The 11,178-nt window shown below is 43.5% G+C and overlaps 2 protein-coding genes and 1 pseudogene across 2 annotated transcripts; 1 reads left to right on the top strand and 2 right to left on the bottom strand.

Annotated features, from left to right (window-relative positions):
- Positions 1–203: 203 nt before the first annotated feature.
- LOC21404299 (legumin B) lies at positions 204–2,137 on the bottom strand. The gene is made up of 4 exons (XM_024171047.1): positions 1,798–2,137; positions 1,426–1,667; positions 837–1,328; positions 204–593 (listed from the first exon to the last, which is right to left on the bottom strand). Exons 1-4 carry the CDS (start codon positions 2,135–2,137, stop codon positions 204–206), a joined length of 1,464 nt encoding a protein of 487 aa, XP_024026815.1.
- Positions 2,138–3,422: 1,285 nt separating this feature from the next.
- Positions 3,423–10,969, bottom strand: LOC112093148 (pumilio homolog 3-like). Its single transcript, XM_024171046.1, has 6 exons — positions 10,913–10,969; positions 10,461–10,555; positions 10,341–10,375; positions 4,443–4,637; positions 3,992–4,166; positions 3,423–3,593 (listed from the first exon to the last, which is right to left on the bottom strand). The coding sequence occupies exons 4-6, from the start codon at positions 4,563–4,565 to the stop codon at positions 3,583–3,585; spliced, it is 309 nt and encodes a 102-aa protein (XP_024026814.1). The 5' UTR covers positions 4,566–4,637; positions 10,341–10,375; positions 10,461–10,555; positions 10,913–10,969; the 3' UTR covers positions 3,423–3,582.
- Positions 5,291–6,851, top strand: LOC112093138 (annotated as a pseudogene).
- Positions 10,970–11,178: the final 209 nt, after the last annotated feature.

Here is an 11,178-nt window from a genome sequence, read left to right as displayed (position 1 = left end):
GCTGTAATACGTAAGTACGTACTTGATACAAAATAGACTACATATCATGCATATATATATATATATATATATATATGTTGCTCCGATCAACATGCATGAGAATTTATTCCTATTTCTCTACGTACTTGCTAGATTATTAAAACTAGTAAACCACTGCTCATGATCCCCTGAAGTACAAACGATCGCTAGCTTATATAAAGTAGTTAATACTCCCGGCCTTGTTGAGAAGACTGGGTGCTGAAAATAGTGACCTCTTCCCTGTTGTTCTTCAAGTTCCTGGCTTGCTCTCTGGAGATGCGGAAGACGTTGGCCAGAAGGTCCTCCGGCATGGCCCGCATGGCGGAGATCCTTCCGGCGAGAGGGTTTCTCATGGCGTTGTCGTTGGTCTTGACTGCAATCCACTCGAATCCGCGGCTGCTGGCTTGCTTCACCACGGCATAGTTCTGCGGCACAACCAACAGCTGCCCCATCTGGACCTCACCGTCGAACACGTTCCGCCCGAAGTCGTCGACGATCTGGCACCGGCCGCTGCCCCTTGTGATGTAGATCACGCTGTGGCTGTTCAAGTTGAAGTGTGGTGCCATGATAGCGTTCTGCAATATTTTGCAACATTTTCCTTGTAATTACTTGTACAACTTCAATAATATTTCTAGCTACTATAGCTAGCATATATTTAGTGAAAAGAACATATGTCATTGTTTAAAATATTTCCTAATACTAGTGTTAATGTTAAATTTTAAATTAGCATATCAATGTTATAGACTATAGTTTTGGTTCGTAACGGGTAAAATGATCATTCTGTAAGTAGTTTAAGTTTTCTAAGATCAATTAATCACCTTGTAGAGGACACCTCTCTCGGCGGTGAGTTGGAGGAAACGGAGGATGGGGAGGTTGAAGCTGTTGACGGTGGTGAGGCGGCCGCCGCGGGGGTTGAAGATGTCGGCCCGCGACGGGCGGTCGATGTTGTGCCTCATCCTCAGAGTGCAGAATGTCTCTTCCATGCCGTTGTACTCTTCGTAATCGTATCCCCTTCGGTATTCATGACGGCGTTCTTCCTCATGGATCCTGGAGGGACTTAAGATCTGAAGCTCGTCCCTCACTCGGACGATCCTCTCCCTCCTGTCGTTCTTGCTCTGGAGCTTCCTCGCCAACTCGGTGTCGATGTTGAAAGACTCCGCCAAGATTTTGACGTCGAAACCGCTGAAGATGTTGCCGTTAGGGTTCCGTCGCTCACCGGCACCTTTCTCACTTCTTCGGCTACGGCTCTGGAGGCGCATTTCTTGCTCGGTTCTTTGATCCTTTTGTGGGTTACCACCAAGGTGGAATCTCTGAAACAGAATGAAATATATATCATGAGATTGTAATATATAATTTATGATCTTATATAATTTTGTTAGAGCTTATACTTTTTTATATATTACTTACTCTAGCGGTTAGATCGAGCTGGTTAGCCTGGTTGCCGACGTCGACGAAGGAGACCAAAACAAGCGGCGAGTCGCCGTTGTTGTAGAACCATTGAGCCACTCCGGCAGGTGCGGCAACGATGTCGCCTTCGCGGATTTCTCGAACCTTTTGGTGCTGCTGTTGAGATCTCTGTGATTGTTGTGATTGTCCTGATTCATAAGTCTCGGGACAACCAGGGATCACAGCTCCTTGAATTCCCCTACCTGTGATAAATTATGAAGAAATAATAATAATGTCTACAAATAAAAAATAACTACGATAAACAAAACTAACTAGTTGCAATCTAGTGTATATGGGGACATTAAGATCCTCATGATAAGCTACTATACATGCCTTGGATTATGTAGGTGAGATCTGGTGCATTTGTGAAGAAAGGCAAGAGAAGTCCTCTACGGTGGATGGTATGGCGGACGGCGGAGACACCGGCGCACTGGAGCTCGTCTTCGTTCTCGAGGTCCCAGTACTCGCTGATGCCGGCCTCAGACTCGACGCGCCGAGAGGGCTGGAGGGCGTTGAGGCGGTCGAGGCGGCACTCGGTTTGCCACCGCTGTTGCTGCTTCCTCTGCTGCATCTGCTGCCTCGACCGCAGAGGCATTTGCTCGATCTGAGCAAAGCAATTGTGGAAGAGGGCAAGGGAGAGAAGGGTGATGCAGAGCAAGGAAGAGCTAGCCATGGCTAAAACTCAATGTTATATACCAAAGAAGAGGGTGAATTCTAAGGCGATATGGTAGAGGAGAAGAATTGGATGTTATTTATAGAGGGCAAAGTGGGGTTGGAATCTGGGACGTGGCGATCATGCTTTACGAGAGTTATGTACATCTGTGCATGTTTTGTACGTATTTGCATGGGATCAGAACCATTATTTGTTAACACATAATTTTTTTTGGGTGTAGTATGTGGCGTTGAGCTTCTGTGGATCAGAATCGAGTACGTGTGTTGATATGTTTTAATTTGTATTTGCATGGTTCTCAGAACTCTTATTTGCTAACACATACTTGTTTCAGACGTAGTATGTGGCGTTCAACTTCTGTGCTAAACCCTTCTTTGTTTAACACATTTGTTTCAGGTTTAGATGATTTGTCTATCATTTATATGTACCTCTGTGATCGGCTATATAGCTTTGCGCTTGTTCGCGAGATATACATATATATATAGTTGGTATTTCTTCTTACTAAATGGTTTTGGATCAGATATAAATTTTATGATTAATTTTGTGTTGATTCTGGTCGAAACACAAATTGATCTTAACTGAATATAATTCAGGAAAGATGAAAAAGATCCTAATTAAGCAGTTGCTAATTACTTTACGGGGAAAAAAAAAAGTAACTTAAGAAAAGAATAAGGGAAATCGTGGTGTTGTCAATGAAAAAGGAGCGAAAACCTTATGTTTAGTTTAGTAAGTTGAAATGTTTCGTTAATTAGCTAGCACTACAAGAATTTGAATTTTTTGTTACCAAAAATTTGGTAACCAAAAGCCCTATTTTTGATAGCAAAATTTTTTGTTACCAAAAAATTTTGGTAGCAGAAAGTGAGTAGTAAAAAGTATTAATTACTAAAATTTTGATAGCAAATAGTTTTTATTACCGAAAAATTTTTTTAGTAACAAAATGTATTTAGTAACAAAATATATAACATTCGGGGACCAAAAGTTTCGGTAGTAAAATGTTTTTAATAGCAAAAAGTGTAAGTTTTCTGCTACCAAAATTTTAGTAGTAAAATATATTTGATAGCAAGAAGTGTGAGCTGCTACTAAAATTTTAGTACTAAAATATATTTTGTAATAAAAAATGTGAGCTTTTTGGTCACCAAAACTAAGATAGATTTATATATCTGTATTTTTAAAAAATATATATATATAAATAAAATACCAAATATTAATTTTAAAATCTCTAAATATTTCAATACATATTAGAATTCAAATAAAATACTAAAATAGTCATACTTAAACAAACCCTAATATTACAAAAATTAAATGCTCTAACAAACTGAGGCCGGTGATAGCCGTGACAGAGGATCTTCTCTTCTTGAAGCGGAAAGTTCAGGATGATCTGATGGCGTATTTATCTGTTGAAGTAGCTTTTGAATAAGTTCATGTTGTTGCTTCATTGGATAGTGCGTCTAATATATATCTGCTCCATTCCAAGAGGTAATGAATCAGGAGAGGTAAACAAGCGTGCATAATTTTCAGATGCTCTGTACAAGCACGCATAATTTTCAGATGCTCTGTAAAAATAAGATTCTATAAACAAGCGCCTAAAGTGGCAAAATTTTTCAGATGCTCCGTTTTTTAACTCTAATTTCTAGAACATCCCACCAAGAATGCGCCTTAAAATTAGTCATTAACAGCACTTTAAGATGCCCAAACCCAGTCATTTGCCTAACGGCTTACAAAACTAAGGATGGAGAAAAAGAAAATATCAAACCAAGACAAGACTTCGCAAAACGGACTGCTTTCTTCAGTGCAGGCAACAAGCAAAAGAAAATATGTATAAGAAAAGAAACAGAGGAGTGCAAGTAATAAAAGTACCTCCAGCAGCAACAAGCTTCTCTACACGTGCAACTATATGTTTTCCGTAAGTGTATTTTTTAAGAGCATTCAGATGAACCTTTATACGATTAAGGATTAGTTCAAGTTGCTGGTCATCACAAGTTTCTAGCACTTTCTGTACAACATAGTTCGCAAACTGATCCTTCATCATCACCTAACATCAATTCGCAAGAAAATATAAATGAATAAATAAATTAGAATTAAGAAACATAGAAAAAGATAAGAAAACATCACACAACGTCAACCATGAAACTTTCTTTTTCTGGACAATTTATATCCATATGAAATCGTAGTCTCAGAAAAACCTTTAAAGTAACGTGTCTCCCCCCAATTATCACCTATCTTAAAAAGGGAAATGGATAAGATAGACTTAAATAAGATCCATGGCAAGCCAAAGATAGCATGCATGTATGGATGCCATGGCCCATACCTGAAGGGGCTCATTTTCATCAGTGGAACCAAGCATTTCATTCACAAGGATCTGGCTTTCAACAGGAGATCCAAAAGTTAAACACTTCTCTATCACATTTGAGGCAAACTTCTGCTGGCTCATTTGAACTATCTGTCCGGCCAATTTTGTTATTATAGCAGTGCGCTCATGTGGCTTTCCATGCTCCAGAACATGCTGCAAAATGACATTAGAACAATTATAAACTTATATATAAAAAAAAGTTCAACTTAGAAGCAAGAATAAGGACAAAAAATGGCTATAGGAATTAGTTATGAAGAACTTCACGGTACAGGCAAATAGAAATCATGGACATGTATCCGAATCCTTCACAATTCTAATATCTACAACATTCATAAGAAATAGTAACGAACGCAAGGTATTCATTAAAATAGCTTTTAATCCTAAGGGTTGCTAGTCAATCATTCTTCACGTAGTCACATAGATCATCAGTAATCTTACTAATACAATGACAACTAAAATAAAGCAATATAAATTCTACTTAAGTACCACATAGACACAGGTTAGACTGTGCACCTGATAAGCCCCTTGTGCGCTTCACTTATGCTAGAAGGAAGCGTAAGGAGTTGTTAGATGGAAAGAAGGAGGAGGAAAGGAGGGGGGCTGAGTCGGAGTCTGAGTCAGCATGGGAGTTAGAAGTTAGAGAGAGCACGGGATCTCTCAAAAATCCCCATACCCAATCTGTAACTGAATTTCCGCCATTGTCAGTAATTCAAGTTTTCCGGTGACGAATTTGTCTCCGATTAGTCGTAATTGTTGCCAATTCGATCTAGAGTCTATCATTTGGTATCTGAGCACTTGATCTTGGAATGACGAGACGCACTGATGATCGCGAGAAGGAGAAGACGAAAGGATCGAGGGAAGAATTCCAGAAGGAATTAGAAGGAATCCGGGAGGATCTGAAGAAGATTCCTAGGCTGGAACAAGGAATGGAATTGTTGCTTGAGAGGATGGATTTGTTGATGAGGCAGAGGGACTCGGGAAATATGGAGCCACCGTGGGCAGCAGAAGGAACAGCGGCAGATCCGCAGGCGCCGACGGAGGAATTGCACCGAGAGGGAGGAATACGTGCGGAATTACGTACTCGACGGGTAGAAATGCCAGTATTTGACGGCGAGAATCCTGATGGTTGGATCTTTCGAGCCGAAAGATATTTTGCCATGAACAGGATGACGGAGAGGGAAAAGCTGGATGTGGCGGTGGTAAGCCTGGAGGGTGAGGCTTTGGCGTGGTTCCAATGGAAGGACGGCCGCAGTCCGATCCGGAGCTGGATGGTGTTGAAGTTGATGCTTTTAGAACGTTTTCGTCTTACGCAAGAAGGGAGCCTATGCGAGAAGTTCCTATCACTCTGGCAGGAAACGACGGTGAGAGATTACCGGAGACAATTTGAGATTCTGGCGGCGCCATTAACGGAGCTCTCGGAGCAAGTCCTGGAGAGCACGTTCGTCAAAGGTCTGAAGCCGGAGATTAGGGCGGAAATAAGATTGATGAAGCCTGAAGGGCTAGGCCGAATAATGGAGGTAGCCTAGCGGGTGGAGGAGCGTAATCAGTCGGTACGCGGGCCAAGAGTAGCAGGCCCACAAGGCCCACAAAATTTTTTTCTGGAACAGGATTCAAAATGTAAATACGGGGCCTTCTGGTTACAAAGTCGGCCAGGGATATCCTGGAGCGACACCGAGAAACATGGGAGCACCGACGGAAAGAAACTCAACGGCGCCGGAGAAGAACACCGGGACGGGAGGCAGCGCGGCCCCTTTTAGGAGGTTGACCGACGCAGAACTGCAGGCCAAAAGAGAAAAAGGCCTATGTTACCGTTGCAACGGCAAATATAGTTTCGGCCATCGTTGTCCCAATCGGGAGTTACAGGTACTGATTGTCAGGGAGGAAGAAGAGGAAGGCCATGAGAAACAGGCGGACGAGAAGTATAAGACTGTAGAGGAGGAGGAGTTGGTGGAATTGTCGCTCAACTCAGTGGTAGGTCTCACGGCACCAAAGACGATGAAGCTCAGGGGAATCATACGGGGGTGCGAGGTAATAATCTTGATTGATAGTGGGGCTACCCACAACTTTATTTCCTGTGATTTGGTTAAAAAATTGGGACTGAATATTGATAAAACTAATGGATACGGGGTGATTATGGGAACCGGGGTCTCTATGAAAGGAGAGGGTGTTTGTAGGGGAGTGGTGGTTACCTTGCAAGAGGTTGAAGTGGTGGAGGATTTTCTACCATTAGAATTGGGTAGTTCCGATGTACTATTGGGAATTCAATGGCTGGAAACTTTGGGTGTAGTCACGGTGAACTGGAAAACTTTATTCATGAAGTTCAATTTAGGTGATCACCACGTGACACTACGTGGAGATCCAGTCTGAACAGGTCACCAGTTGCCCTCAAGGCATTGATGCGAGCCTTGAGACGGGAAGGCCAAGGGGTCTGGGTGGAATTAGGGAATCTAGTGGTGAAACCGAGTGACCAAGAGGGGAAAGTTGAGGAAGAAGTACAGCCAGGGCTGAAGGCAGTATTAGAGAAGTTTGGCAGGGTTTTTGACTTGCCAGAGGGGTTACCTCCCACCAGGGCAAAAGATCATGCCATTGTTTTAAAGGAAGGAACATCGCCAATAAACGTTTGACCTTATCGGTATCCTTATATTCAGAAAACGGAAATTGAGCGGCTGGTTGGGGAAATGTTGGCAGCCGGTATCATCCAAGCGAGCGTTAGTCTGTATTCCAGTCCTGTGCTCTTGGTTAAAAAAAAGATGGGAGTTGGCGATTTTGCGTGGATTACCGCGCCTTGAATAAGGAAACAGTGCCCGATCGTTTTCTGATTCGCGTTATTGAGGAGCTCCTTGACGAACTTCACGGAGCAACAATTTTCTCCAAGATTGACCTCAAGTCGGGGTTACCACCAAATTCGGGTGCGACCGGAAGATGTGCCGAAAACAGCGTTCCGTACTCATGAAGGGCATTACGAATTCCTCGTTATGCCTTTCGGTTTGACGAATGCTCCGGCGACTTTTCAATCCCTTATGAACGAGGTTTTGCGAGCATTTCTCCGCAAGTTTGTGCTTGTTTTTTTTGACGATATACTCATTTACAGCCATTCGTTGGAAGAACATGAGTTCCATCTCACCAAGGTGTTAGAAGAATTGCAACGACACCACCTTTATGCCAATGAAAAGAAGTGTAGTTTTGGCCAACGATCAATAGAGTACTTGGGACATATTGTGTCCGACCAAGGGGTATCGGCGGACCCGGCCAAAATTTCAGCCATGTTGCAATGGCCAATTCCTGCGAATTTACGGGAATTGAGAGGGTTCTTAGGATTGACCAGTTACTACCGGAAATTTGTGGCCGGGGCCCTTGACGAATTTGCTTCGGAAGGACTGTTTTCGGTGGGATGAAGGAGCTGCCTAAGCATTTAATAATCTAAAACAGGCCATGACACAAGTTCCGGTATTGGCATTACTGGACTTCACCAAACCCTTTGTTCTCGAATCGGATGCTTCCGGGTTTGGTGTAGGGGCTGTCTTGATGCAGGAGCAGCGGCCTATAGCATTCTTTAGTCAGGTATTATCCGCCCAGGCTCGAGGTAAATTAGTGTATGAGCGAGAGCTAATGGCAATTGTGTTGGCTGTCCAAAAGTGGCGGCCGTACCTATTGGGACGCCATTTTGTCATTCGGACCGACCAGCGTAGCCTAAAATATTTGCTGGAACAACGTCTAGTGAATATGAAGCATCAGAAATGGTTAACTAAGTTGTTGGGTTACGATTTCGAGATCCAATACCGCTCCGGAGTTGAGAATCGAGCGGCGGATGCCTTGTCCCGCTGCATGGCTGCCTCGGATCTCAATGTTTTGGCCGCCACGTCCGTCATAAATTCTGAGACCATACACCAGCAAGTGTTACAGGATTCCCGGTTGGCAACTGTTTGGATCGATCTTCAACGGGATTCAGGGGCGCACCCTGGGTATTCCATCCGGCAGGGGAGGTTGTTCTTTCGGGGCCGCATGGCTGTTCCTTCGAAATCTCCTATCGTGCAGCAACTCTTACGTTCCTATCATAAGGGCGTGTTAGGGGGACATTCGGGGGAATTAAAAACCTATAGGCGGATTGCGGCCGATTGGCATTGGGTGGGCATGAAGAAAGATGTGACTTCCTATGTGGCAGCGAGCGAGGTTTGCCAACGTTGCAAGGCCTCGACTTTGGCTCCTAGTGGGCTCTTGCAACCACTTCCTACACCCGCCCAAGTGTGGGAGGATGTCTCTTTGGACTTCATTGAGGGGCTGCCACAATCGGATGGTTTCGATGCTATTTTGGTAGTTGTGGACCGCTTCAGCAAATATGCCCATTTTCTGGCCCTCAAGCATCCTTTTTCAGCGGAGACAGTGGCCCGCCGATTCATCCAAGAAGGGTGCGGCTTCATGGTGTTCCCCGCACCATTGTGTCGGATAGGGACCGAATTTTTCTCAGCCATTTCTGGACGGAACTTCACAAGCAGATGGGGACTATACTTTCCCAAAGCACAGCATACCATCCTCAATCCGATGGGCAGACGGAGGTCGTTAACAGGTGCGTCGAAACATACTTACGCTGTTTCTCGGCAAATAAGCCCGGCCGGTGGCATAGGTGGTTGTCGTGGGCAGAATACTGGTACAACACTTATTTCCACACTTCTACGCGGATGACGCCATTTCAAGTGGTGTATGGACGCGCTCCCCCTCCCTTGCTACGCTATGGGGTGGGGGCGTCGCCGGTGGAGTCCGTGGAACGGCAATTAATGTACCGAGATGCTATGTTAGATCTTCTCAAGTTTCATCTCTTGCGTGCCCAACAGAAGATGAAGGCTGTGGCGGACAATAAACGCCGTGATGTTCAATTTGAGGTGGGCGACTTGGTGTATCTCAAGCTGCGACCGTATCGGCAAGTCTCGTTAGCCCGTCGAAGCAATGAAAAGTTAAGCCCACGTTTTTACGGACCTTATGAGGTTACTAATCGTGTTGGTCCAGTGGCTTACCGACTCGAGTTGCCAGCGGATGCGGCTATACATCCGGTGTTTCATGTCTCTCAATTACGCCGCGCCGTAAGACAAGATCAGGCCGTTTCCCAGCTGCCCCCGCAGTTATCTAAAGATCTGGAGCTCCTGGTCGCCCCAGCGGCTTTGCTTGGAGTGCGTCAACGGCTTCATGGCAGGCGCACTGAGTTAGAGGTGCTGATTCGTTGGGAGAATTTGCCGGAGCATGACGCCACTTGGGAATCATTTGATGTCATGAATGTCCAGTTCCCTAATTTCCACCTTGAGGACAAGGTGCGTCTTTGGGGCGGAAGTAATGATAAGCCCCCTGTGCGCTTCACTTATGCTAGAAGGAAGCATAAGGAGTTGTTAGATGGAAAGGTGGAGGAGGAAAGGAGGGGGGCTGAGTCGGAGTCTGAGTTAGCAAGGGAGTTAGAAGTTAGTTAGACTTTTGTATAAATAGGTTAGAGATAGAATTAGATAATTCATTCTGTTTTCTTGTAAAGCTTCCGAGAGAAGTTAGTTAGGGAGAGCACGGGATCTCTCAAAAATCCCCATACCCAATCTGTAACTAAATTTCCGCCATTGTCAGTAATTCAAGTTTTCCGGTGACGAATTTGTCTCCGATTAGTCGTAATTGTTGCCAATTCGATCTAGAGTCTACAGACACAGGTTAGCCAAAAAAAAAAAAAAAAACAAAGGGAAAAAAAACCAACAACAACAACACCACCAAGATGATCTATTCACCGGGAAATTATTGTGTATAAATTGATAGCTACCAAATAACAGCTTTATAGCTACCACACTAAATTTAATGTAACAAAAGGGAGCAAAAGAAGATAAGCATTACCAGAGCAATGGATGCATATGAAAATCCAGAACAAACTGCATCCATAATGGAATGATCAGAATCATAACGAATCCAAGGGAAGAGAAGAATATAAGGGACTTCCAAATTTCATTGTTGGACCTTGATTCAGAATATCGTTTACTTGAAAACCATTCCCATATTTGTAGTACAAATTTAAACACCGCTGGGAAAAGAAGAAGGCCAAGGAGCATCCCCTGCAACGAAGAGAAAAATAGCCAGAAAGCTCGTTCATTTTGTTAGGTAAAAAAGAAGGAAAAAAAATGAAGGTACTCAGTCAGAAAGCTCGTTCGGTAAGGTCAATTCATCACAGATATTAAAAAAATTCCAGGAATTCGTAAATTCAAATCCCAAACGAAATTCCCAGTTCATTGCAACAAATTTCAATTGACCCCACCGATTCAGCATTCTACTCATCATCATCATTTGGCACTCAAACCCAACAAATGAACAAGGAAAAACGCTTTTAAGGTGAATCTGGCCATAGAATCCAAATCTAAACCTCAAATTCCCAGACCAAACTCAATTTTCAACCACATTTGTCGAATACTCACTCTAAAAGTTCTGAATTCGCCCTATCAGTTCAGCATTCTGAATTAACAAGATCAAAGCCCTATTGGTTCAGCATTCCGAATTAACAAGATCAAAGCAAAGCAAAAGCACCAAACAAGAGGGGGGAAAAGAAGGCAGAACAAGAGGCTCATTTTAAAGTTTTTTTAGGATTTTTAGGGTTTATTTAGGGTTTCTTAGTGTTTTACCATTTTTAAGGTTTTTAGGGTTTATTTAGGGTTTTTAGGGGGTTTTTATAGAGTTTTTACAG

Source organism: Morus notabilis, unplaced genomic scaffold (genome assembly GCF_000414095.1).
Source record: "Morus notabilis unplaced genomic scaffold, ASM41409v2 Scaffold93, whole genome shotgun sequence".
Taxonomy (NCBI): Eukaryota; Viridiplantae; Streptophyta; class Magnoliopsida; order Rosales; family Moraceae; genus Morus; species Morus notabilis.
This window is presented reverse-complemented; position numbering and strand designations above follow the sequence as displayed.